The 27,611-nt window shown below is 44.9% G+C and overlaps 1 protein-coding gene across 2 annotated transcripts in view; it reads left to right on the plus strand.

The window, feature by feature from the left end:
* Nucleotides 1–27,611, plus strand: part of LOC126095301 (ubinuclein-2) — a 381,847-nt gene that overhangs the window by 48,573 nt on the left and 305,663 nt on the right. For both annotated transcript variants that reach the window (XM_049910091.1, XM_049910092.1), the window contains exon 2: nucleotides 19,469–19,588. In XM_049910091.1, coding sequence (XP_049766048.1) covers nucleotides 19,469–19,588 — 120 coding nt within the window. The remainder of the gene's footprint in view (nucleotides 1–19,468; nucleotides 19,589–27,611) is intronic.

The following is a 27,611-nucleotide window of genomic DNA, read 5'->3' on the forward strand; positions in this document are numbered from 1 at the left end:
ACGTAAACGTGAACAGTGTTTCTACACAATTGGCGACGAGTAGGGTCGTTCTTTCGCGTGTTGCGTCGTTGTTCCAGTTTCGCAGCTTCTCCACGGCATGGAGGATTTGGTGCGGGTTTTGGTTGCGCAGCAGACGGAGCTCATGGCCACCATGAAACTAGTGCTTCCGGCGTTGGTCTCCACGCCGTCTGCTCCAGTGCCGTTCCCTCCTCCCTTTCCCCCGTATGACGAGACGACGGAGGATTGGGACGCGTATGAACATCGCCTTCGGCAGCATTTCCAGGCGTTTCATGTTGCTGATGCGGAGGTCTGTCGTGCTCTCTTCTTGTCTTGGATATCTCCCTCGCTGTATCAAGTTTTGCGGCAGCTAGCGCTGTTGCAGGAAACCTCGTCCTTGTTTTTTTGACGCATTGTGTTCATTGCTGTCTTCATATTATCGCCGCCGCACGCATGTTGTGGCAGCTAGGGTCGAGTTATATCAATGCAAGAAACAGCCCCATCAGCCTTACCGGGCGTGGCCCGCTACCCTACGCGGTCTTAGTCGCAAGTGTCATTTTGTCACGGAGCAGTCGCGAGAGTCGTATGCCCACGTTATGGTACGCGACGTCATTGTTCGTTCGGCCCCTGATAGGGAGGTCCGGCAACGGGCCCTGCAGTTAGAAGACCCTTCCCTCGAGGAAGTCCTGTCCATTGCTCAATCGTATGAAGTCTCTCACGCAGCAGGTCAACAACTGGAAGCGTGGTGCGACGTCGCGGCGGTTCAGGGAGGCGCGGCCGCGTCCACTGTGTCCTGGGTGGACGACGTGCGAGCGGTACAATCCGGCCGTTACGGCCGCTCCCGAACGGCGCGTAAACAGAATTCCGGCCGCCGGCCCCTGTTGCCGTCCTGTGCGTCGTGCTATATACATCATGATCGGTCAGAGTGCCCCCAGCGTTGGGCCGTTTGTCGCAAATGTAATAAAAAAAGGTCACATTGCTAAAGTTTGCCGCCCAGCCTCAAAAGAATCGAAGGAAGCAGGTACAGAGGACATGGACGTTGACATTCACGAAGTTTCATCGGGCCAGGCTCCCGACGCATCGGTAGCAAACTCTTTATCGAGGTGTCGGTTCGGTCGCGCCGGTTACAACTGCAAGTAGATACGGGCGCGGCAGTTTCGTTGTTGAATGCCCAAACTTATTCCGACCTTGGATCGCCCCCGTTGGCGCCAGTTTACCGGCGTGTACGCGGTTATGGTAAACAGTTCATTCCCCTACTGGGTCAATTCACTACCGACGTGACTTACAAATCAGTCACTCGGCCTATTACTTTTATTGTTGTCAGTGATGCGAGCTCCGCTAACCTTTTTGGCCTGGATGCCTTTCAAGCTTTCGGTTTTTCTATCGCTGACACCATACAGTTGGTCTCCGAAGATGCTCCTAATCAATCATTGGAAGCTTTGATCTCAGACTTTCCGGATATTTTTGAGGGGGGGGGGGCTGGGGCGTGTTTCAGATTTTGAAGCTCACTTAACGTTGAAGGCGTCGGCTCGCCCGCGTTTTCTACGCGCGAGGCAGATCCCCTTGGCTCTCCGTCCTCAGGTAAAGGAAGAGCTAGACCGGCTGACAGCCCTAGGGGTCGTTATTCTCATTTCTTCCAGTGAGTGGGCTTCGCCCCTCGTTACTGTAAGGAAGCCCTCGGGAAAATTACGTCTTTGTGGCGATTTCAAGGCCACCATTAATTCCCTATTGGTGGTGGACACCTATCCTTTGCCTCGTGCTGATGAATTGTTCTCCGCCGTGGCGGGAGGCCAATATTTTTCGAATATCGATCTGTCGGAGGCTTATCATCAGATACCACTTCATGAAGACTCCAAACGGCTGGCGGTCGTCAACACCCCGTTTGGCCTTTACCAATACCAGCGGTTGGCCTTTGGAATATCCAGTGCCCCGGCGATATTCCAGCGTTATTTTGAGTATGTCACATTGACAATCCCTCATTGTATTAATTACCTGGATGACATAATTGTCACAGGCCGCAGCATGAAGGAACACTTGCACAACCTTCGCACCCTCTTTCTCAAATTCAGGTCCGTGGGCTTGCGTTGAAACCTGCATAAGTCAACCTTCTTCCAACGGTCCATTGAGTATGTGGGCTACACCATCTCTCGGCACGGCATCCAGCCACTAGGAAGTTTGGTCCAAGGTATCGTCAACCTTCCTCGGCCCGCTTCGCTGAAAGAGTTAAAAGCTTTTTTAGACAAGATAGCCTATTACCACCGGTTCACGAGGTACTGGCAGAAGTAAAGCTGTGAGTACCGGGCGTGAGTCGTGCTTCGGTAGCTCAGTTGGTAGAGCACTTGCCCGCGAAAGGCAAAGGTCCCGAGTTCGAGTCTCGGTCGGGCACACAGTTTTAATCTGCCAGGAAGTTTCATATCAGTGCACACTCCGCTGCAGAGTGAAAATCTCATTCTGGAGTGTTATTACAGTTGGAAATCTGTCAAAAACACTTCACTAAGAGAAGAAATTTAGCGACAACCCACCTGAATGATCACCATCACCCAAATGTGAAACTGAAGAAGACAGTGCAGATGTTTATATTCCTGAGTGTGAAGTTGTTGATGCGTTGAATGTTAGCATTTCTTCTGTAGCCCCTACTATATCCCTCCTTAAATGTCCAGGAAAGGTAAGAAGCACAAGAAGAAAACAGTATGTAGAAAGAGAAGTGGAAGAAATTGAAACAAGTTTTACACAAGCAACATCTTCAAAACTTTGTGAAGTTTGGAATGTAGATGCACTTGGTGCAGAACCTGAAGATAGTGATATGTGCACAAAATGTGATGTGTTGTTTCAAAATCTAAATACTGTTATATCAGCAGCCACCTACACTGAGAAGGTACAGATACTGACACTGATACCGTGTCGCTCCCCCGAGGGGGAATTCATGCGTGGCGCACATGGGTCCCCGAGCTATTGCAGTCAATTCTTCCTTCCCTGGTTGCATTTCCTTCACCCTGTGAGCCCCCCCTCCTCCCCCCCCCCCCTCATCCTCACTCCTTCCCCTTTGCCCCCTCCTTCCCCTCTCTTGCTGTTCTGATTTATGTTGACCTGGCTATGCACCTGGTTTCCTGTATTGGTTGCAATTTTGTTCGTTTTGCCTGTTCTTTCATCCTTTTTGGTGTTTAGGTCCCCACTTGAGGTTTGACCTCCAATTCAAAATTTGCTGTTTTTAGTGTGAACCACTTGGGGAAGAACTCCCTCCCTAGCATCTAAAGTGTGGATTCCTCTCACCCTTTCCTTCTCCTCTTCCTTCCCTGTTGTAGCCCCCTTCCATCCTGCTAGGTCACCAGCACGAAGCCAGTCCGTGTGGTGGGGCTGTTATGTACCCATATGGCTGAGCCCTCTGACAACATAGGTATCACACTACACTCCCCATATAGGCCAAGGAGTGTTTGCTTATTTTCATGGAGCATCAAAACTCCTGGCAACAGCTGCCGTGCCAGATGGCCCATAATGTGGCCACCTCTCTGGATGGTAAAGGATCATTGAATGCTGGCTTTGTATGACCCGCCAACCTTCCTTTCCCTGGCTAACCCCATGGGAGGAGGGCCAGGCTCACCATCTTGGGATGAAACACTTTCCCCATTACCTTGTCTCTACTAGGACAGATGTGGACTCATTCACTGCAAGGAGCCATTGTTTTTTGTGGAAAATATCAAGGACAAGTGGAATGTCTTAGTAAGATGCTGTCATGCTCCCTGGTGATCAGAGCTTCTTCTGCCACACAACCTGCAGCTCCTCATGCCTGTGATTGTCTTAGCAATGTCATGGTGTCTATTACGCCTCACCAATCTCTGAATATGGTCCAAGGAGTGATTTTTTTTTATAGGGACCTCATCCTGCAAACTGATGAGGAACTCCGGGCTAATCTGGAGTGGCGTGGCATTCATTTTGTTTGACATGTGTAGAAGGGTTGCAAAGACAAGTGCACCAATACTGGGGCCTTCATTCTGGCTTTCAAGGAGGATACTGTCCCAAAGAAGGTCAAGGTATGTGCTACAGACATGATGTTAAGCCGTACATCCCTCCACTTACGCGGTGCTTTCGGTGCTTGTGTTTTGGGAATACGTCTTCCCGCCTTAAGATGGACCCACTGTGTGGTGACTGTGGACACCCACTCCATGAAATAAACCTCTTTGTGTGTCAGTGTGCGGACCACCACTCCCCTTGCTCGGTGGATTGCCCAGCTTACAAGAGAGAAAAGAAAATCCAAGAATAAAAGTCCCTAGATCACCTGTCTTATGATGAGGCTCACCAAAAGTATGAGACACTCCATCCAGTGTCACTACCTTCAACTATGGCTTCTGTTACTTCATTGCCTCCTCCTACTTCTTCCTTACCCCAGCCCCATCCCCCTCTCCCCTCGCTTCCCTTCCCTGAAGTTCCCATGACCTCCTGTCAGGGAGCTACTCCCCCTCCCCGACCAAAGAAGTGACCCCTTCTTTGGCACCTGCCAGTGATCGTGCTCCTTCCCGGGACCCCTTTCCCCAGCATCTGTCAGGCTAGAAGATTCCTACCACCACTCGACCATGAGACACATTGTCTGTGTGTCCCAAGATTGGCCGCTATCTTTTGGTTCCAGATCTTGCAGATGCCTGTACTCCCTCAGTGCCCCTACCTTCCTCCACCTCTGAGGGAGGAGGACGAGAAGAAACATAAATCCCAAGACAAGGCATCCCCTCTACTCCTGGAGGTGCCATCTCCCCCCTTGCAATCAGTCTGATATATTATTTATGGATGTCACCCAATCTGTATTGGTGACCTGACCTCCTCCCTCTCGGTTTCTTTATGTCTAACTCGGACTCACACCACACGATCATCCAGTGGAATTGCAACGGTTACTGTCGTCACCTACCGAAAATGCAATGTCTTGTCTCCTCCTATTCTGCATTCTGTCTTGTTCTCAAGAAACACATTTCCACGATGACCACTCGCCAACATTTCGTGGTTATTGGGTGTTCTGTTGGAACTGTGGATGGTGTGTAGACCACGGATTAGGACCGATCTATTCCAGGGCCCTAACATCTCTGTCAATCATGTGGTTTTCAGACGTCTTGTATGTGCCATCCTTGCAGAGTTCCAGGGTGCCACCATCTTTTACACTGATGTTTCTAAGACAATAGATAAGGTGGGATACACTTTTCACGTCTCCTCCTGGTTTCGAGCACCATTTATTGCCGGGATCATCTAGTGTGTTCACAGCAGAGCTTGTAGCCATTCACAGGGCTCTCCTTTTTGGTTCTCAGGCCTCCCTCCACAATGTTTTAATTTGTTCAGACTCAGTGCACAGCGTGCAGGCTATGGACTGATGCTACTCTCGTTTGGGCCTGCTATCCATGACCTTCTCTCTGCCCTTGAGCATGCCACATGTTCAGTTGTCTTTCTCTGGGTCCCAAGTCATGTGACATCCCAGGGAATGAACTGGCTGACCATTTGGCTAGAGAAGCAGATACTTAACACCTTTTCCGTTCATGATTCCAGCTGCAGATATGCAGATCTATGTCAAATCTATCTGTGCCCAAAAGTGGAATGCCATATGGAGCACTAATGCTCATAGTAATAAACTATGCACAATCAAGGAGTCTACTGCAGTTTGGTGTTCTTCCTTCTGCTTCTCTCAGAAGGAGTCCATTGTTTTATGCCATTTATGCATTGATCATACCTGGCTCACCCATTGTTTCCTCCTATGTAATGACCCACTTCCACAATATGGTTGTGGAGCCAGATTGAAGATATCCCACATATTGGTGGAATGTCCCCTTCTTTCAGCCATTCATGTTTATTATAGTCTTCCCAATTCCTTAAATTTAATATTAGCAGATGATCCACAGATGGTTGAACTGGTCCTCAGTTTCCTCCATGAAAGTGCCCCCAACCTCCCCCCCCCCCCCCCCCCCCCCCCCCCCCCCCCCCCAAGATATAAGGTTCTACTTTAGTCGTGGAGCAGGGGCAGGTTGGTTGTAGCTGAGCCTTCTTTTCCAGTCTTCTCAGTCTGTGATCCTATGACCACCTCCTTCTTTCCAGTTTTTAGATTTGATTTTACCATTTATGCCTTTTAATGTGTGGGTTTAATGTTCATTATTTTATGATTTGAGTCCCCTGATTGGATCCGTCCACTTTTAGGGACTCTCTTCTGTGAGTAACTCTGGAATGGTGACACTGTTGACCCTCACCATTTGGTCCCATAACTCTTCTCAATTAATCAATCAATTGATACCAGGTACCTACTCCAAGCAGCAGATACAGAAATACGTACCCACTTCCTCCACTTTTCTAAAAGCTCGTAAAATAAAGAATGAGAAAGGTATTTGGGCATGTCCAGATTCTTACTGTGTGTATCTGTTGCTCTGGAATATTACCTAAGTGATGACAAAGATTTCATCAGGCAAAGTCTTAACCAGACTGATGTTATCTCTGCTAATGAAAATGGTGAAAAATTTAAAAAGCCACATGACAAGATCAATAAGAAAAGCATTTGTCCTAATGAAAAAGGAGAACCCAAATTTAAAAACTGGTCTCACAAAATTATACTCCTCATGGCCAAAATGAGTAAAACGCAGCCAGTGAAGAAAGCATGCATATGTATTTACTGCACTAATTTGAAACTTGTTTGTTTTGTCATAAGCAGTGTCCCAGGAAAGAAGTACACAAAGAAGGACCTGATGCTTTTGTGTGTATGTCAAGAGCCACATGATAAATTTTGATTGCAGTAGTGTGCGATGTGTCCTGGTGCTGAAGTGATAACTGTTGAAGCATTACACATTCAGGATACTGACAGTAACGTAACCTATGCATTGTGGGAGGGAGGAGAGTTGGTGAAGAAGACAGTAGAGCCAAAGAAGTTTGTTAGAGCAATTAGGCATTGGATCATATCCAGAGGATTCATGACAGGCCATAGCAGAAGTAAAATCGGCCACATCCCAGAATACTACTACTCTTCATTTCGATTTTGCTGACAACTGGCGTGTTGTCTCGCAGAAAGAAATTCAAAGTTTCCACTGGCACACATCACAGGTATCAGTATTCACACATGTTGCTCACTTCCTTGGAACATCACACTGTTTTGCTGTTGTCAGTGATGATCTCATTCATGACTGTGCTCATGCATGCTAGTCTGTCAGCATGATAATTGATGACATAGCATTTCCTAAACATATGTATGTGAATGATGGTGCAGCATATCATTTTAAAAACCGCTTTCAGCTTTATGAGCTTGGTCAACAATGTAGCACAGTAATTAAAACAAGAAAATGGATATTTTCAGCAACAGGTCACGTAGAAAGTGCATGTGATGGGGTAGGAGGTATCTATAAACATCTTGCAACAAGGTTTAATCTCCAGCACGAAGCCTTCAATGCAATGAGAGATGCTACTGGATTTGAACACACCCTATAAACATCAGTAACTCTTAATTTTAAATGAAAGTACATTAAGGAAATTTTGTTTAGAAAAGAGAGAAGAGTGGTCTGCTATGAAGCCTGTGGTAGGAATTCAATCAAGTCACTACTGGGGTGCATCCCGGCGTGGCACATACAATGCACGAATGGTTCTCCATGAAATGAAATGCAGCCTGTCGTTGTGTGTGAAGTGCAGAGCCTACAGTATATGTTAGAAGACTTTGCTGTGAGCCACTTCATTTATTGTGTGAATGACCATCAATGGTGGGTGGGTCGGATATAAGTGTCTGTCATGAGCTGCAAGATAGAAAAGTTTCCTTTAACCTCATGGTCCTGCTTATGCTTTCAAATGGCCATCATCAAAACATCAGTGTGCAGTTCCCATTTCCCAAGTACTGCTCTTATTGGATCATCTTTGTCCGTGTGTAAATTCAGCTCAGCTATACAAGTTCAATGAGAAGCAGATAAAAAGACAAGTGAACTCTTTTTAACAGCACAGTGTTGATTTCTACACTGTAAGCAATTTTAATCTATATGGAAAGTCAAGAAGTTGTAAAATCAAGACAGAAGATAATGATTTGCGAATAATATCATAAAACGAAAAAAATTTGTTCTAAAATGCTTTCAGACAAAATTGACTTATTTTCCAACTCACTTATAATGTTGTAAAGTAATTATTTTGACTCATAAATACCAGTTTTGCATGACATTTACTTAAAATCAGTAATCAATTTAAATATTTAAGTGTCTATGATTTTTTGACCTTGAAAATCGGTCAGTCTAAAAAATTTCTCACATTTTGTACAGACAAGTTATTCCAGACTCTGATTGTACGTTTCCTGAGTACACTGATCAAGTAACGTACCTTAAAATTTTTAGAACACTTAGGATGGTGGTTTTGGAGAAGATAGTTTCTAAATAACCAAAAAATTTCGGATTTTTTCATCTCTATGTACAGATATTTTGACAGTTTAAGAATTCCATGCATTAATGTTATAGCTGACATTTAGCACTCCTTCCACTTTATCATTTCTCAAGACTGTTAACATCCTGTGACTGTTCATATTTTGGAAACATAATTTTGAAATTGGCAAGAAACTAAGAGTTTTCATAGTTATTAAAAACTTTCAGAAGTTTGTATGTACTCTAATCATGTTTCATAATATTGGGAAAGAAGTATGTATTGGAAACAAATACTCTCACTTTGAGACGTCTGCAGCAGTGTAACAAATGATCAGAAAATCAAAATATTGTAGTTTTGGAGACATGTCATATGGAACTTCAACATATATTTTTTCAGCAAAATTTGAAATAGCGGTATGACACATTCACTCTTGAACTGTAGGATTTGAGATGAAATCGCAGTACAGTCATTTATCTCTCGATCTATACCCTCAGCTCCCTCCCCTCCATCCAATGGAGGATATGGGACGACATTTGCAAGAGTGATCATTCTCTGATTATCATAACCCTCTCACACAATTACTCAACTGAGTGTCCTCCATGCTGAACCTTCAGGAAAGCTGAGTGACATCCAGTACTACTCTGCAAGAGAATATTGTTGACTGATTGCAGGACAGAAAAGTTTCAGTCATAAAAGCAGCAGAATCAAAAATTCCCTTTTCTTTTTGAATGTCTCATCCAAAACTAGTCCCACGATGGGCTTGGGAAATTGCTAAGCCAATCAAAGATCACAGGTGGGCTCCCCAGCTTCATAAGTGTCACCCATGGGCCTTTTACTTAGTAAAACACTAGAAGAAAGAATGTTGAGAAAGGTATATATTATCATATATATTTACTTATTTATTAGTCCAGAAATCTCTTATACATACAGTGCAAGACAGATGTTGGATAATGTTTTAGAGTATAACAACATAGCAGTTATTTTGTTACTCGTATGATCACTCATTCTGTAAAAACCAATTCCTTGATAAAAAGATTTAACATGTTTTCAGAATGCATTTACATGGCAGGTTATTGTAGAGGGCTGCATCTGATTGATAGGCACCGTTTGGACACCCAGTTGTGCTGGAAAGGTATACACGAATATTTTTCTTTAACCAACATAAGTGTTGGGGTAAAGACTTTCTTCTTCTTCATTATACTTCTGACAAATGACACAATTTATTAAGTGTAAATGTAAGGTATACTGATTATACATTTTTGCTTGCTGATTGTTCTTAAAGCATGATGAGAATCACTCCAAAAGATAACACCATATCTTAACTGCAAATGAATCTGGAAAAGAAACACAGTTTGTCCAGTTTCACAAGTTGCATTGATGGACAGCATTCTGATTGTATATGTTTAGTTAGAGAATACTGTGTTTAAGAAAGATATGTGAGAACTCCATTTTAGATTTTCTTGCAGGCAAAGGCCTAAAAACTTTGCCACCGTGACCTTTTGAATTTCGTGGTTGTTCATGCAAATTACTGGAACCACAGCTCTTGTTCACTGGTAGGTCAAATTGCATTGTCTCAATCACAGACTAGCAACTGTATTTCCAATATCATCTTAGATGGCAACACTCACACTGACGCTACTGTTATTATAGAACATTTTGCGTCACACTATGCTCAAGCAACTGCATCCCACAACTTACCCTCTACACAAAATATGGGTTTAGGATAAAAACTGGTCCTTCACTACTGAACTTCTGAAACAATACGTTGTTCCTTTCAGAAAATGTGGACTCTTCAACACTCAGTCTCTTGGTCACAACACAATGTTGGGACCTGATGGTACCCACAATCGAATGCTGCATCTAACTGTTGGTTACAGCTTTCAATCTTCAATTGTATCTGGTATGAGGACGTATTTTTGAGTGATTGGAAAGCATGATCGTCCCAGTTTTGAAACTGGAAAAGAACTTGTATGAAATGGGCAACTATAGAATCGCCAGCCTCGCAAATGCCATGCACCAAATTCCTGTCAAGCAGTGACAGGAGAGTAGATTGGTTGTTTGTGTGTTGGCTTACTAGCATTTAAGTAGAAGAAAGTTACTCATTTAGCTTTCTGTGTGTACAATTTTGTAATTTAATCTTAAATTTCTCACATGTTTGTGTAGTGTAGATTTCCACTGTCGCCAGTGTGGATAGGGACTGTGAATATTGTGTTGGATGTGAGCTGAATTGGAGACCTTTCACGTGCAGCATCCAGGAGATGCTGGCTTCGGTTACACAGCTTAAGGCTGTTGCTAAGTGGGCATCGTTGTGGGGCGGCGAGATGTGGGGATCCAAGGGATGTCAAGCATATCGTATGTGTGCTCCATTTGGTCCTCTACTGTGATAGGGCCTGTCACGCCTACACTGAGGTTGGCATCTCATCCTTTATCAAGTGTTAGCGGAATTAGTATTTAATTGAGGGGTGACTAGACACTTCAACAAGAACAAAAAACAGGATTAGTGATGTCACAACTTAACAAATAGCCTATAGTCTCCTAATGTTAAATCAGTGCCCATTCCCAACTGACCATGATTGATTGGCTAATGGAGATGGGTGCTTTCAGTAACTGCTTGCACAACGTAATTTATTAATAATAGTTCACTGAACAAGTCTTAAAACACTTCATAGAAAGGCTGATTTATGTAATTTATTAATAATAGTTCACTGAAAAACAAGTCCTAACACTTCATAGAAAGGCTGGTTAAATAACTGTTCCTTTGATTAATTGGGTAATAAATTCTCAACCAATAACATTAGCAAACAACATCACTACCAAATAAAAAATTACAGAATTGTAATCGTAGAAAGGTACCTTACAAACTTGAAAATTCACTTTCATCTACACGCAAATATAAAAACATATCCAAAACTCACAGTTAGCATATTTGCCAAATTCCAGTATTTATAACCTGTGAACTACAGCGTAGAACTGACAATTTCAAAACTGTCCAATGAGTAATCCTGATAACAAAAAATTATGCTCACAAATAAGAAATATAGGCTAATAACTTTATGACAACGCCCATCCGGCATTGGCTACACTTTATACAATTGTAAATTCTGTTGAAAAGTGACTGTTACTGCTCAATCTCCACACAGTTAAGTAAACCAACACCGCAGAAGTCACTGAAGGTTAATGCACGTACCATATTCCACTGCTTTCGTCTCCAATATCATGACATCCTTATTGTGAGCAAACATGCTACAGCATAGCGTGTTCAGGTTGAGCCCACGCTGTCTTCATCTGCCGTGGCAAAACACCCACAGGTGACATCAGCCACAGCTTGCCATAAATTGCCCCATACATTTGCAGAGCCCACGGCTTATCGTTCCACAGCAGTGTTGAATTCCCAAGCGTCTCCGTTTTACCATCAGTTCATTACCACAGAGTGCCAAAATTATTAATGCACAATTTGGACCAACCGGACCCCAACACTCCACCGTTCCGTCCTTCTCGCTCGGTACTCTCCAACCCTCCTCTCCTCGTTGCCAGAGGGCCACTCGGCGCCTCACTATCTCAAGCGATACCAATATCGCGGCCTGAACACAATCGTGCCGAAAATCGGCACAAGTGAGAGATTGTTTTGAGGTGTGGCAGCAGCAAAAGACTTTCCAGGAACCAGTTGAAAGACCTCCACAGTTTGTCTGAGTAACAGATTTCAGATGCTGCCTTTGGGTGATAAAAATTCTGAATTTTTTGATCTGTTTCAGCGGAAGTCTCTTGGCCTGTAGCATGTGGACATTAACAGAGGGTGGGGTTATTGGTAATTGGGAGCTCCAATTTTAGGTGTGTGGTGGAGCCCATTTTGGATATGTCTACCAAGGAAGGAAAGAAATCCAGTTGCTTAAAGGAGAAGGGTGTCTTCCTAGATGTGGAACGGGTCCCTCCAGATGCCTTGAAGAGCATGGGATGTGATCAACTGTAGATGGTTGTTCATGTTGGTATTAATATTGTGTATTGCCTTGTACTGGAAGAGTCTCAATTCTGGTGACTGTCTCAAGTGCTAAAGGCAGCCAGTCTCAGTTGTAAGATGAAGGCGGAACTCACCATCTGTAGCAATGTGTGGATGTTTGATACAGGGATGAATGGAAAGTCTGAATCAGAGACTCAGATAGTTCTGTGAAGTTCTGTGAACGTGTAGGCTGCAGATTCCTTTACTGGACCATAGGGTGGAAAGTGGTCAGGATCCATTAAATTGATCAGGACTCCATTGTACATCCACAACTGAGTCTGCTGTAAGAATGGCTGAAGCCCATCACCAAAACTCACAGATGTCATCTGAGTTAAGGAAAACCTAGGACACCTTATTGCATTACCATATCCTTACTTCGCTGTACGTGTAGTGTTAGAGAGGTGTCCCCCCCTCCCCATCTTAGTTTTGATTTGGAATCTTCTCTCCCCCCTCGCCCTCTCTCCCCCCTCGCCCTCTCTCCCCCCTCGCCCTCTCTCCCCCCTCGCCCTCTCTCCCCCCTCGCCCTCTCTCCCCCCTCGCCCTCTCTCCCCCCTCGCCCTCTCTCCCCCCTCGCCCTCTCTCCCCCCTCGCCCTCTCTCCCCCCTCGCCCTCTCTCCCCCCTCGCCCTCTCTCCCCCCTCGCCCTCTCTCCCCCCTCGCCCTCTCTCCCCCCTCGCCCTCTCTCCCCCCTCGCCCTCTCTCCCCCCTCGCCCTCTCTCCCCCCTCGCCCTCTCTCCCCCCTCGCCCTCTCTCCCCCCTCGCCCTCTCTCCCCCCTCGCCCTCTCTCCCCCCTCGCCCTCTCTCCCCCCTCGCCCTCTCTCCCCCCTCGCCCTCTCTCCCCCCTCGCCCTCTCTCCCCCCTCGCCCTCTCTCCCCCCTCGCCCTCTCTCCCCCCTCGCCCTCTCTCCCCCCTCGCCCTCTCTCCCCCCTCGCCCTCTCTCCCCCCTCGCCCTCTCTCCCCCCTCGCCCTCTCTCCCCCCTCGCCCTCTCTCCCCCCTCGCCCTCTCTCCCCCCTCGCCCTCTCTCCCCCCTCGCCCTCTCTCCCCCCTCGCCCTCTCTCCCCCCTCGCCCTCTCTCCCCCCTCGCCCTCTCTCCCCCCTCGCCCTCTCTCCCCCCTCGCCCTCTCTCCCCCCTCGCCCTCTCTCCCCCCTCGCCATCTCTCCCCCCTCGCCATCTCTCCCCCCTCGCCATCTCTCCCCCCTCGCCATCTCTCCCCCCTCGCCCTCTCTCCCCCCTCGCCCTCTCTCCCCCCTCGCCCTCTCTCCCCCCTCGCCCTCTCTCCCCCCTCGCCCTCTCTCCCCCCTCGCCCTCTCTCCCCCCTCGCCCTCTCTCCCCCCTCGCCCTCTCTCCCCCCTCGCCCTCTCTCCCCCCTCGCCCTCTCTCCCCCCTCGCCCTCTCTCCCCCCTCGCCCTCTCTCCCCCCTCGCCCTCTCTCCCCCCTCGCCCTCTCTCCCCCCTCGCCCTCTCTCCCCCCTCGCCCTCTCTCCCCCCTCGCCCTCTCTCCCCCCTCGCCCTCTCTCCCCCCTCGCCCTCTCTCCCCCCTCGCCCTCTCTCCCCCCTCGCCCTCTCTCCCCCCTCGCCCTCTCTCCCCCCTCGCCCTCTCTCCCCCCTCGCCCTCTCTCCCCCCTCGCCCTCTCTCCCCCCTCGCCCTCTCTCCCCCCTCGCCCTCTCTCCCCCCTCGCCCTCTCTCCCCCCTCGCCCTCTCTCCCCCCTCGCCCTCTCTCCCCCCTCGCCCTCTCTCCCCCCTCGCCCTCTCTCCCCCCTCGCCCTCTCTCCCCCCTCGCCCTCTCTCCCCCCTCGCCCTCTCTCCCCCCTCGCCCTCTCTCCCCCCTCGCCCTCTCTCCCCCCTCGCCCTCTCTCCCCCCTCGCCCTCTCTCCCCCCTCGCCCTCTCTCCCCCCTCGCCCTCTCTCCCCCCTCGCCCTCTCTCCCCCCTCGCCCTCTCTCCCCCCTCGCCCTCTCTCCCCCCTCGCCCTCTCTCCCCCCTCGCCCTCTCTCCCCCCTCGCCCTCTCTCCCCCTCGCCCTCTCTCCCCCCTCGCCCTCTCTCCCCCCTCGCCCTCTCTCCCCCCTCGCCCTCTCTCCCCCCTCGCCCTCTCTCCCCCCTCGCCCTCTCTCCCCCCTCGCCCTCTCTCCCCCCTCGCCCTCTCTCCCCCCTCGCCCTCTCTCCCCCCTCGCCCTCTCTCCCCCCTCGCCCTCTCTCCCCCCTCGCCCTCTCTCCCCCCTCGCCCTCTCTCCCCCCTCGCCCTCTCTCCCCCCTCGCCCTCTCTCCCCCCTCGCCCTCTCTCCCCCCTCGCCCTCTCTCCCCCCTCGCCCTCTCTCCCCCCTCGCCCTCTCTCCCCCCTCGCCCTCTCTCCCCCCTCGCCCTCTCTCCCCCCTCGCCCTCTCTCCCCCCTCGCCCTCTCTCCCCCCTCTCTCTCTCTCTCTCTCTCCCCGCCCTCGCCCTCTGCCCCCACATCCTCCCATCCTACCCCCACCTCCCCCGCCCTCGCCCTCTCCCCCAACCACCACTCCCTTCCTCACCCTCTTCCCCACGCCCTCTCCCCCCACCCCCACACCCTCTCACTTCACTCTTTCCCCCTTCCCTTTTTCTGATAGTGATTAATGGGTTTGCAGTGGCTGTGGGGCCTATGGTCTCACTCTGTCTATATGTGGGCAGTTTTTGTATTCAGCAATCCCAAGGTGCCTTCTGGAAAGCACAGTCCTTAGCTATCCCTCATGACTTCCAATTTTTCAATATGAATACATGTGTTATCCACTTCTGCCAATGTAGAATTGTTCATGTACATCCCAAATTTTACATCTATAGTGAATTCATCAATGTAGTGAAGTCATTATTTTTTAGTGCCTTAATGTGATGTGGCTACCACACATTAGGCAGATTAAAAAAGATATGTCAGTTGAAACTCATCACAATCTGCTGCCTCAGTCTCACCACCTGGGGCACGGACTGTTCCACCTCCTTGCCTCTGTTCAAAGCGCTAGTCCTATCACAACTGGATTATAGTTACCTGGCTTTGGAGTCAGTGTGGTCCATTCAACATTGACAGCTACTGGATTCAGTTCACCATTGCATTATCCAGCTTGCAACTGGCATCTGTCAGATGAGCCCTGGTGTGGACTGCAGATCAGTCGTCACAAAGTACTGTCAAATTAACCTGTATGCACTATCTTCAGGTACCATGAACTCCCACCACAAGGGTGATGCAAGTCTGGCAGTTCCTGGAGTTCCTTCGCTGTCCATCGTTGAACTGACTTAGTGAGCTGCCGCATGGGAATTCTTCATTCCTGTTATGTGGAGACGCTCTCATAGTTTTATATCCACTTGCAGAGCCATACCAATGCCGTGTGATTCTGAAAATATAATGAAGTGGGAAGTAGTTTTATGTGTAAATAATTTTTACACAGGGTGCCGTTATGGTGCATTTATTTAAGAAATGATGTAAAGTGAAGTTGTTCACACTGATTATAAGCTAACTATTAATGGTTCAAGAGCATGGTCTACTGCATGACTAGATCGTATAATGCATGACTAGATCATAAGGCATCCTATCAATGACTGCTGACTATGGCACACAGTCTGTAGCTTGAGCATATTTGGTATAATTTATATAAGATCGTACATCTTCATCTATGCCAAAGTTGTTCATTTATTTATTAATATCAATATTTCCTGACATTGTAAAATTACTGGAATATAGTATTTATGACCCCTAGACTACTCTTAATGTCTGAGTAGCAAAAGACAAGTTTTGAAAAGAAATAGTTATAACAATTACTTGAATCATGTCAGAATAAATGTACTTTCTCTACATGTCTCTTTGCTGATGTCACGAGCAATTTCTGCATCGACACCTCATCCCACTGCCTCTGAAACTGTCATATGGCTCGCTCGTTCCTTACTCTGTATGTACTGTAGTGCTGATATATTCACTTCACATATGTGAAGTAGCAAAACTGGAAATTAAGTAAAATACTCTCTATGTGCAAATAAGGGGTATCTTAGAGCCTGGCAGGAACTTTCCATTGGACCAAAGGAAAGACTTACACATTTGTCAGCACCAGGCTTATTTGGATATAGAATTATGTTGTTCTCTAGGTTGGAGGATATTTCATCTGTATCTTCCATCTTCCATACCTAATGGAATAATTTTGTTATTGTTTGTTCTCTCAAATATTTCAATAGTTCTGAGGTTCCCTGAATCAGAATTTTCAATTTTCTATTGAACTCTTCTCGAGGCTCATCTTCATCTGCTTCATCTTAACTTCCTATAACATTGTCATCAGGTTTCTTTCTCTTGTATACTTTGACTTCTATTCTTTGCTTAGTACTGGTTTGCCACCTGAGCTTTTAATACAGCCGATTTCTGTTCTCCTGAGGTTTCTTTAATTTCCCTGTAGGAGGCATCCATCTTACCCAGTTAAGCATATTTAAGAAGCTTCGCATTTCTCCTCTAGCCATTCCTGTTTTACCATTTTGCACTTCCTGCCCTTATCCCTCTCCTCTCCTCCTCCCTCCCCTTATCCCTCTCCTCTCCTCTCCTCCCTCCCCTCTCCCCCCTCCCATTCTGGCTGAAAGTACTGCTGCTTCTTAGGGTGAGAGTTTTTTATTTTTTTTTAGCAGCAACAGTATAATAGTTTAACTCTGCAATGGAATGGGCCTTCAAGAGAAACATAATTAATCTTACAGAAGTTACGCAATGATACACAATGGACTTAGTGATGTGCTGTATTCTTCTTTAATCGGTGTAGCTGTGTGAGGCTTCATGCATCGTCATTGACTGGGCGCAGCTGAGTACATGCCCCGCTTTCCTACTCTCTCATTGCTACTGCTTCTCCCCTTCAGCTAGAAGTTAGTGCTGCCACCACTTCTTGCCACTAATCTAACAGCTGCCTACAGGAGTTGGGGAGGCATGAGGGTTGGCTTGTTTGGATCTGATTCTCAGATACTTGTAGATGCATTGGCCAGAGACTTGGCTCATGTGGGCATTGGTTGTGTCTGAGTGACGTGTGTATGTGTGTGTATGTGTGTGTGCACACTCTTATTTTCAGACAAAAGCTATGGCTGGATATTTAGTTGTGAGAGTGTGATTGTCTTTTCTGTGTGCCTGTCTGCAGCTCAGCAATCATATTTATGGTGAGTTGCTACCTATCCTCATTATCATTGAATCTCAGAGTATTTGAAAAAGTTATCTTCTGCATTGATTGATCACCATGGACTTATTTCATCAACATGCTATCTGTGGCTTATGACTAGTTGGCGACACGGTTGGATTTCCACAATGGGCCAAAACTGCAGGCCACTTCTGCTGGTATCTGTAGTGGATCGGGCCTGCCAATTGAATATAATCTCACCAATCTGCCTGCAGGCTGGGTCTGTTTGTGTGTGGCATAATGCAGTGAATTTTCATGGTTTATCCATGGACCCAGGACTGCGATGCTTCCCAGCAGGCCAGAGGCCATGGGTTATGGATTTCAGGAATTGCAACTGTCTCACCACAGATATGTTGCACAATGTGGTGTTTTATAGACATTTTGTTTTTTTTGAAAGTATGGACAATAAGAAGAAAAAAGTCAGTTGCTGTTGATTTGCACGCTGTGTGCTCATATATTTCTTGAAATAAAAATCACAAAATATCTGTAAAATAATGGGTATAACACAGTGAGTAATAACCGACACTAATGAAATAGTAGAACCAATATTTTATTGGCAGTTACATACAGTGTTGGTTTACACAATTCTTCCCCACCATATACACTTCTTTCAAGAGGCCTACATTTTTTTTTTTTTTCTGGGGCTATTTCTGGAATCAGTGAAGATATTTTAAATTTGTCATGCAACTCCAAGGAAATGCCAATTTTTGTCACCAAATATATTTTGTATTATTGAAATAAAATAACATCAGTGGTCTTAATGAAAACACATACCATTTGGGTTGCTTTCTCCATCTAGAAACAGTTCATTACAAAAGATGTTAATGTTAGTGCTTAAGATTTTTGCTCCCATCAGGAAACCTTATCTGCTTGCAAGTTTTTTAAATTTCCTCGTTTGCACTATTGTTTCTCGTACGGTAGCTGCAAAGACAGATTGTCAACTTAGCCTTGAGATCTCTAAATTCATCAGGGAGAAATGCTAAAACTTGTTTGGAAATCAGGGAAGTTCACTTGGGGAAACTCTTCCACAGATTGCAAGTGAAATTGTCATCACGTATCATCATGTAAGTTGAAAACTCCTAAATATATTACCATTTAAGAGTTTAGTCAGTATAGTGTGTGAGTGTGAGTGTGAGTGTGAGACTCAAAGTTACCAGGAAATATCCATTATCCTGAGGTCTCGGCAGTCTTGGAATAATCACATCTGTATTTGTGAAATGGATATTTTAATACTTTAACAAATTCTTATGTACCTGATAATGTTTTGATGTGTGATTCTGAGAAATTTTGAAATGTTTACTGTCTTGGGAATGTATTGGAGAGAGTTTAATTTTATTTTTACATGTTGGATATCTTTGTAATAATAAGTGACTGGGTACAAATTTTACAAAGATATTTGTAAATAAAGTACACATTTAAAGTTTTCCCCCTCGTAGCTTTAGATTATGATCCACAACTGCTTTATAGTACTTGTTAATGTTACCAATTATTCATACATGTTGATAAAAATGAACAAACCAATAGTTTGTTTCTCACAGAAAAGGGAGGGATAAGTTAACGAAGGGTAAAAGGTGAAGGGCAAGTTATCAGACCTGAGGATGGGAAGACCCACCTGTTGTGACAATGAGGGAAGAAAAGTTTTCACAACAGATAACTTGTCTATCTTATGGTTCGAGCTTGTCCTTTTTACCCTTCCCTAACCTATCTTTATCACCTCACCGATGAAGGAACTAATAGTTCCAAAAGCTATGATAGTATACATTTTTGTTACATGCCTATCAGCTGTACTGAAATCTCACTGTCTGTATAGAAGTACTATCCAGCAATTATATTTCATAATTTTATAGTTTTCTTGAGTGAAATTTCCTTTTGGTACAGTTAACCAATTGTCATAGCTTACACTGATATTAATACACAATATATGTTCATTAGGCTATACTGTTTTTTCCCCCCTCAAAAGATTAAATTTTCTTTGTTATTTGTTTTGTAGAAGAAAAGGAAGACGAAACTTAAATCTGACTATCAGGTGAATGGAACTAGTCCATTTCCTGATAATGACGATGACGAGGAAGAACTGAAACAGTTGGCAAGAAAGTATGAAGAAAAATATGTAAGTTACTTTCACATTAATATATGTAAGATTGGAATGTACAATTAAATATAGATATCTAAGCAGATGTGCACTCTTCAGAACCATATAATATTTCAAAAAATGTTTTGGATACATTTACTAGGTAATGAAATGGATGACAGATTTACTTAATTAGATAGTACAAAAATATTATAAGACAGTTTCTGGAACCGAGAGAAATACGTTTTAGCCAAGTTTCAGAAATGTGGAAAAACAAATGTAGGTTTTAGTGACTATCTTGCTGGCTAATAAGTGTGATTCAGATAGCTGTTTTGCACACAAAGTAACAAATTCCCCATTCTTAAAAGTTCAAAAATTTGGGAAAAATACATTTCATGAGACTCAAAAGGGTAAACCATTAAGAAAGAAGCAGGTTGGGGTTGCACTTCACTAAATAAAACACTATACAAAATCAATTCCACAATTACCACCATAAATACATATTAAGAGGGTGAGTCAAATGAAAACCTTAAAATTTTTAAGATTATTTATTGTGCAGAAGTGGTACAAAGATGTATCACTTTTCAACATAATCTCCCCCAACCACAATGGAAGTCCTCCAGCACTTACAAAGTGCATAAATTCCTTTAGAAAAAAGTTCTTTTGGTAGTCCGTGCAAACACTCGTGCACTGCGTGGCGTACCTCTTCATCAGAACAGCCGTGCAAACACTCGTGCACCGCTTGGCGTACCTCTTCATCAGAACAGAACTTCTTTCCTCCCAATGCGTCTTTGAGTGGTTCAAACACGTGGAAATCACTAGGGGCAAGGTCTGGTGAGTATGGTGGATGAGAAAGACACTCAAAATGCATGTCTGTGATTGTTGCAACTGTTGTACGGGCAGTGTGGGGCCTTGCATTGTCATGTTGCAAAAGGACACTTGCTGACAGCAATCCACGTCGCTTTGATTTGATTGCAGGCCGTAGATGATTTTTAGGAGACCTGTGTATTATGCACTGGTGACAGTGGTCCTCTAGGCATGTAATGCTCCAAAATGACGCCTTTTTCATCCCAAAAGAGTGTCAGCATATCCTTCCCTGCTGATGGTTCTGTTCGAAACTTCTTTGGTTTTGGTGATGAGGAATGGCGCCATTCCTTGCTCACTCTCTTCGTTTCCGGTTGGTGGAAGTGAACCCAGGTTTCGTCCCCAGTAACGAACCCAGGTTTCGTCCCCAGTAACGATTCTTGCAAGGAAGCCATCACCTTCTCGTTCAAAGCACCGAAAAAGTTCTTCTCAAGCATCAACACGTTGTTATTGTGTATTGTGGTGTCACCGCCAGACACCACACTTGCTAGGTGGTAGCTTTAAATCGGCCGCGGTCCATTAGTACATGTCGGACCCGCGTGTCGCCACTGTCAGTAATTGCAGACCGAGCGCCACCACACGGCAGGTCTAGAGAGACGTACTAGGACTCGTCCCCAGTTGTACGACGACGTTGGTAGCGACTACACTGACGAAGCCTTTCTCTCATTTGCCGAGAGATAGTTAGAATAGCCTTCAGCTAAGTCCATGGCTACGACCTAGCAAGGCGCCATTAACCATTTCTGGAGAGAGTCTCACTTGTATCATCAAGAATGCTGTATACAAATGATGGATTAAAGTTAAGTATAACCACAGCTACGTACTTTTCTTTATAGCATTCATAACGTATCCTGTTCCAGACCTCACGCCCGTCTGTGTTATTATAGCGTGCATTTCGGCCTCCTCTATCTACAAGGTGTTGGCACATTTGCCAACACATCAGTTATCTCATTTCAGGAGTCAGCTGCCGTGGCACCCATCTTGCAGACACTTTGTGAAACTGGAGCATATCATGCACAACGTGGTGTGCTGACCCATGACTAATCTGTATACATGCTGCAATGTCATTCAGTGTAACTTGGCAGTTTTTCTTCACTATGCCTTCAACTGCTGCAATGTACTGTGGAGTCACAACTCGTTGTGCCTGACCTCGACGAGGAACATCTTCCACTGAAGTTACACCATTTGTTAACTTCCTACTCCATTTATAGACTTGCTGCTGTGACAAACATGTATCACCGTACTGAACTTTCATTCGTCGGTGAATTTCAATATATTTCACACCTTCACTATGTGAAAACAGAGTAACAGAACGCTGTTCTTCCCGGGTGCAAGTCGCAAGTGGGGCGGCCATCTTTATACTGATATTGCGATGGTATGAGTGCGTCTGCACTATGCTGCCACCTACAGGCCATTCTGCACAGGGTTTGTAGCGCACTTACCAACTTACAGGATGTTGTTGTTGTTGTTGTTGTTGTTGTGGTCTTCAGTCCTGAGACTGGTTTGATGCAGCTCTCCATGCTACTCTATCCTTTGCAAGCTGCTTCATCTCCCAGTACCTACTGCAACCTACATCCTTCTGAATCTGCTTAATGTATTCATCTCTTGCTCTCCCTCTACGATTTTTGCCCTCCACGCTGCCCTCCAATACTAAATTGGTGATCCCTTGATGCCTCAGAACATGTCCTACCAACCGATCCCTTCTTCTGGTCAAGTTGTGCCACAAACTTCACTTCTCCCCAATCCTATTAAATACCTACTCATTAGTTATGTGATCCACCCATCTAATCTTCAGCATTCTTCTGTAGCACCACATTTCGAAAGCTTCTATTCTCTTCTTGTCCAAACTATTTACCGTCCATGTTTCACTTCCATACATGGCTACACTCCGTACAAATACTTTCAGAAACGACTTCCTGACACTTAAATCTATACTCGATGTTAACAAATTTCTCTTCTTCAGAAACGCTTTCCTTGCCATTGCCAGTCTACATTTTATATCCTCTCTACTTTGACCATCATCAGTTATTTTGCTCCCCAAATAGCAAAACTCCTTTATTACTTTAAGTGTCTCATTTCCTAATCTAATTCCCTCGCCATCACCCGACAGAATTACAATGTCATAGGCGAACCTCAAAGTTTTTATTTCTTCTCCATGGGTTTTAATTCCTACTCCAAGTTTCCTTTACTGCTTGCTCAATATACAGATTGAATAACATCGGGGACAGGCTACAACCCTGTCTCACTCCATTCCCAACCACTGCTTTCCTTTCATGTCCTTCGACTCTTATAACTGCCATCCGGTTTCTATACAAATTGTAAATAGCCTTTCGCTTCCTGTATTTTACCCCTGCCACCTTTAGAATTTGAAAGAGAGTATTCCAGTCAACATTATCAAAAGCTTTCTCTAAGTCTACAAATGCTAGAAACATAGGTTTGCCTTTCCTTAATCTTTCTTCTAAGGTAAGTTGTAAGGTCAGTATTGCCTCACGTGTTCCAATATTTCTACGGAATCCAAACTGATCTTCCCCCGAGGTCGGCTTCTACTAGTTTTTCCATTCGTATGTAAAAAATTCGTGTTAGTATTTTGCAGCTGTGGCTTATTAAACTGATTGTTCGGTAATTTTCACATCTGTCAACACCTACTTTCTTTGGGATTGGAATTATTATATTCTTCTTGAAGTCTGAGGGTATTTCGCCTGTTTCATACATCTTGCTCACCAGATGGTAGAGTTTAGTCAGGACTGGCTCTCCCAAGGCCGTCAGTAGTTCCAATGGAATGTTGTCTACTCCGGGGGCCTTGTTTCGACTCAGGTCTTTCAGTGCTCTGTCAAACTCTTCACGCAGTATCGTACCTCCCATTTCATCATCATCTACATCCTCTTCCATTTCCATAATATTGTCCTCAAGTACATCGCCCTTGTATAGACCCTCTATATACTCCTTCCACCTTTCTGCTTTCCCTTCTTTGCTTAGAACTGGGTTTCCATCTGAGCTCTTGATGTTCATACAAGTGGTTCTCTTATCTCCAAAGGTCTCTTTAATTTTCCTGTAGGCAGTATCTATCTTACCCCTAGTGAGATAAGCCTCTACATCTCTACATTTGTGCTCTAGCCATCCCTGCTTAGCCATTTTGCACTTCCTGTCGATCTCATTTTTGAGACGTTTGTATTCCTTTTTGCCTGCTTCACTTACTGCATTTTTATATTTTCTCCTTTCATCAATTAAATTCAATATTTCTTCTGTTACCCAAGGATTTCTACTAGCCCTCGCCTTTTTACCTACTAGATCCTCTGCTGCCTTCACTACTTCGTCCCTCAAAGCTACCCATTCTTCTTCTACTGTATTTCTTTCCCCCATTCCTGTCAATTGTTCCCTTATGCTCTCCCTGAAACTCTGTACAACCTCTGGTTCTTTCAGTTTATCCAGGTCCCATCTCCTTAAATTGCCACCTTTTTGCAGTTTCTTCAGTTTTAATCTACAGGTCATAACCAATAGATTGTGGTCAAAGTCCACATCTGCCCCTGGAAATGTCTTACAATTTAAAACCTGGTTCCTAAATCTCTGTCTTACCATTATATAATCTATCTGATACCTTTTTGTATCTCCAGGGTTCTTTCATGATTCTTAAACCAAGTGTTAGCTATGATTAAGTTGTGCTCTGGGCAAAATTCTACGAGGCGGCTTCCTCTTTCATTTCTTAGCCCCAATCCATATTCACCTACCACGTTTCCTTCTCTCCCTTTTCCTACACTCGAATTCCAGTCACCCATGACTATTAAATTTTCGTCTCCCTTCCACACCTGAATAATTTCTTTTCTCATCATACATTTCATCAATCTCTTCGTCGTCTGCGGAGCTAGTTGGCATATAAACTTGTACTACTGTAGTAGGTGTGGGCTTCGTATCTATCTTGGCAACAATAATGCGTTCACTATGCTGTTTGTAGTAGCTTACCCGCATTCCTATTTTCCTATTCATTATTAAACCTACTCCTGCATTACCCCTATTTGATTTTGTGTTTATAACCCTGTAGTCACCTGACCAGAAGTCTCGTTCCTCCTGCCACCGAACTTCACTAATTCCCACTATATCTAACTTTAACCTATCCATTTCCCTTTTTAAATTTTCTAACCTGCCTGCCTGATTAAGGGATCTGACATTCCACGCTCCGATCCGTAGAACGCCAGTTTTCTTTCTCCTGATAACGACATCCTCTTGAGTAGTCCCCGCCCGGAGATCGGAATGGGGGACTATTTTACCTCCGGAATATTTTACCCAAGAGGACGCCATCATCATTTAATCACACAGTAAAGCTGCATGCCCTCGGGAATAATTACGGCCGTACTTTCCCCTTGCTTTCAGTCGTTCGCAGTACCAGCACAGCAAGGTCGTTTTGGTTATTGTTACAAGGCCAGATCAGTCAATCATCCAGACTATTGCCCTTGCAACTACTGAAAAGGCTGCTACCCCTCTTCAGGAACCACATGTTTGTCTGGCCTCTCAACAGATACCCCTCCGTTGTGGTTGTACCTACGGTACGGCTATCTGTATCGCTGAGGCACGCAAGCCTCCCCACCAACGGCAAGGTCCGTGGTTCATGGGGGGGACTTACAGGATAACGGCATGAAATTTCTATTTTTTATTACAAATTTAAGGTTTTCATTTGACTCACCCTCTAATATCAATTGTCAGGGATACATAAATTATAAAATTATTTACAGATCAATGTTATACATAGCAATCAACACCCCTCATTCTTGAGGGAGATGTTACAGGATTTGACCTAGCAGATTAATTGGTTATTAATAGGGTGAGGTGTTTGTAGGCCATTCAGGATTTTTCTTTTGGTTCTATTTGAGCTTCATGTATACACCAGTCTACTCAGCTGTTGGGCTTCCTTCAAATTTTTTAAAGTATATTTTTCCTGTCTTCCTTTTGCTGTCCTCTCCCCCAAGTTGCATTAATTGTGCCTGCGCCCCCTCCCCCAACCCCCACCCCTGCTTTCTTAAGCAAGTGAGAGGCCTCAAAATGTACTTCGATTCATTGGTTGAGGGTTCTAAACCATAAAATTACATACAGATAGATTTTATACATACCACTCAGCACCTGCCCCAAAAGTACACTACATATACACAGATTGGGGGGGGGATTGTGACACCAAAAATGAGTCATGCGACATAAACGAGAGTTGGTAGGCATGTTTGTACAACTGAAAGATGATGTCTATTCAGATTTCATGCCAATCGCATACCAGTGGCGCTAGTAGTGCCATTATGAGGATGCAGATCAGGTTTGCTTTAAATACACACTGTAACAGTCATGTGTATTAGTTACCTCAGAGATTGGACCTGATGAGTTGATATTAATCAAGAATGCCTTTAAGGTGACAAAGATGCCATTATCAAAACCTCGCATAGTTTGAATGAGATCATGTGATAGGACTACAAGAAGCTGGAATTTTCTTCTTAGATACTGCAGAAAGTCTTGGAAGGAATATACCCACTGTACAAGATTGCTGGCAGTGGTGGTCATGAGAATGTACTATTGCAAGATGACTGCACTCCGGACAGCCACATGGCACTGTCGAGAGACCGCTGTGTTCGGCATATGGCTCTGGTGCATCATACTGTATCTGTATCAGCAATTTAAGCACTGGTTGGCACCACAGTGACACAACAAACTATTACAAATAATTACGTCAGGGACAGCTCCGAGATAGCCTTGTAGCATGCATTCCACTGACCCAAAACCATCTCCGTTTGCAACTACTGTGGTGTCAAATGAGAGCTCATTGGAGAGCGTTGTGGAGGTCTGATGTGTTTTCTGATGAAAGCTGGTTCTCCGTGGTGCTAGTGATTAACATGTGTTAAGAGGAGACAAGTTGAGGGCCTGCAGCCAACCTATCTGCATGCTGACACAATGGACCTACACCTGGACTTTTTGTCTGCGGTGCTATTTCAAATGACAGCTGGAGCACTCTCGTGCTTATTCCACGCACCTTGACTGAAAATTCGTACATCAATCCACTGATTGGACCTATTGTGCTGCCAACCATGAAAACCATTCCAGGGGTGTTTCCCAACATGATAACATTCACCCTCATGCTGCTGTTGTAACCCAACATGCCTACAGACTGTTGACATATTGCATTGGCCTGCTTGATTAGCAGATCTGTCTCCAGTTGAGCACATGTGACACACTATCGGACAAAAACTCCAGCATCATCCACAAACAACACTGGCCAGCCAAGTGCAACAAGCACGTAACTCCATCCCAGAAACTGACATCTGGCACCTGTACAACACAATGCATGCACGTTTGCATGCTTGCTTTCAACATTCTGGTGGTTACACTGGTTGTTAAAGTACCAGCATTCCACATTTGCTATGGCTTATCTCGTGCTTGCATTAACCTGTGCTCTTGCAACATTGCTCACTCTATTTTACCAAGACAAATGTACTCCCAAATTTCATCATTTTCTGGTTTTGCCATTTTTTGCGGCAGTGTAGCAGTTGTTGTTTTGGACAAATAACAATGGTAGTAGGTACCAATCATATAAAGTTTAAGTTTTCTAAACGTGTATAAAACTGGTCATTACATGATACAATACTTTATTTTGAAATGTCTTTGTCCAACTAATATTATAGCTGAGGTCTCTTCTCTGGCAAAGTCTGCTTCTTAGTTTACAACAGAGTTTAAGTGAAGCCTCAAAAGCCGATAAGACAAATGTCACAGTGGTTGACCAAATGAGGCGATCATGCCAGAAATTGTGAAGAAAATCAACAAAATGGTGAGTGACTGAAAGTGTGCTAGCTAGGCATTTCAAAACATGCTGTGTAATGCTTTGGACATGAGAAAACTGTATGCAAGATGGGTCCCACTTTTACTCACAGTGGAAGAGAAACAGCATCTTGTTTGAGTGTTTGGTGATGTTTTACTGCAATAAAACTAAGTTTTATGTTGTTTCGTAACCATGGTTGAAACATGGGTATATCACTTCACTTCTGAGACAAAGGAACAGCCATAACAGTGGGCTGGGAGGGGAGAATAGACTCCAAAGAAGATTAAGGCAATTCCATCTGCGGGCAAGGTCATGGTGCCAGTTTTTTGTGATATGTCTGAGATAATTGTCATTGACAGTCATCAAAAAAGAAAAGCAGAGTATTATGCGAACTTCCTGCAGCACTTGGGTGATGAA

Source organism: Schistocerca cancellata, chromosome 8 (genome assembly GCF_023864275.1).
Source record: "Schistocerca cancellata isolate TAMUIC-IGC-003103 chromosome 8, iqSchCanc2.1, whole genome shotgun sequence".
Taxonomy (NCBI): domain Eukaryota; kingdom Metazoa; phylum Arthropoda; class Insecta; order Orthoptera; family Acrididae; genus Schistocerca; species Schistocerca cancellata.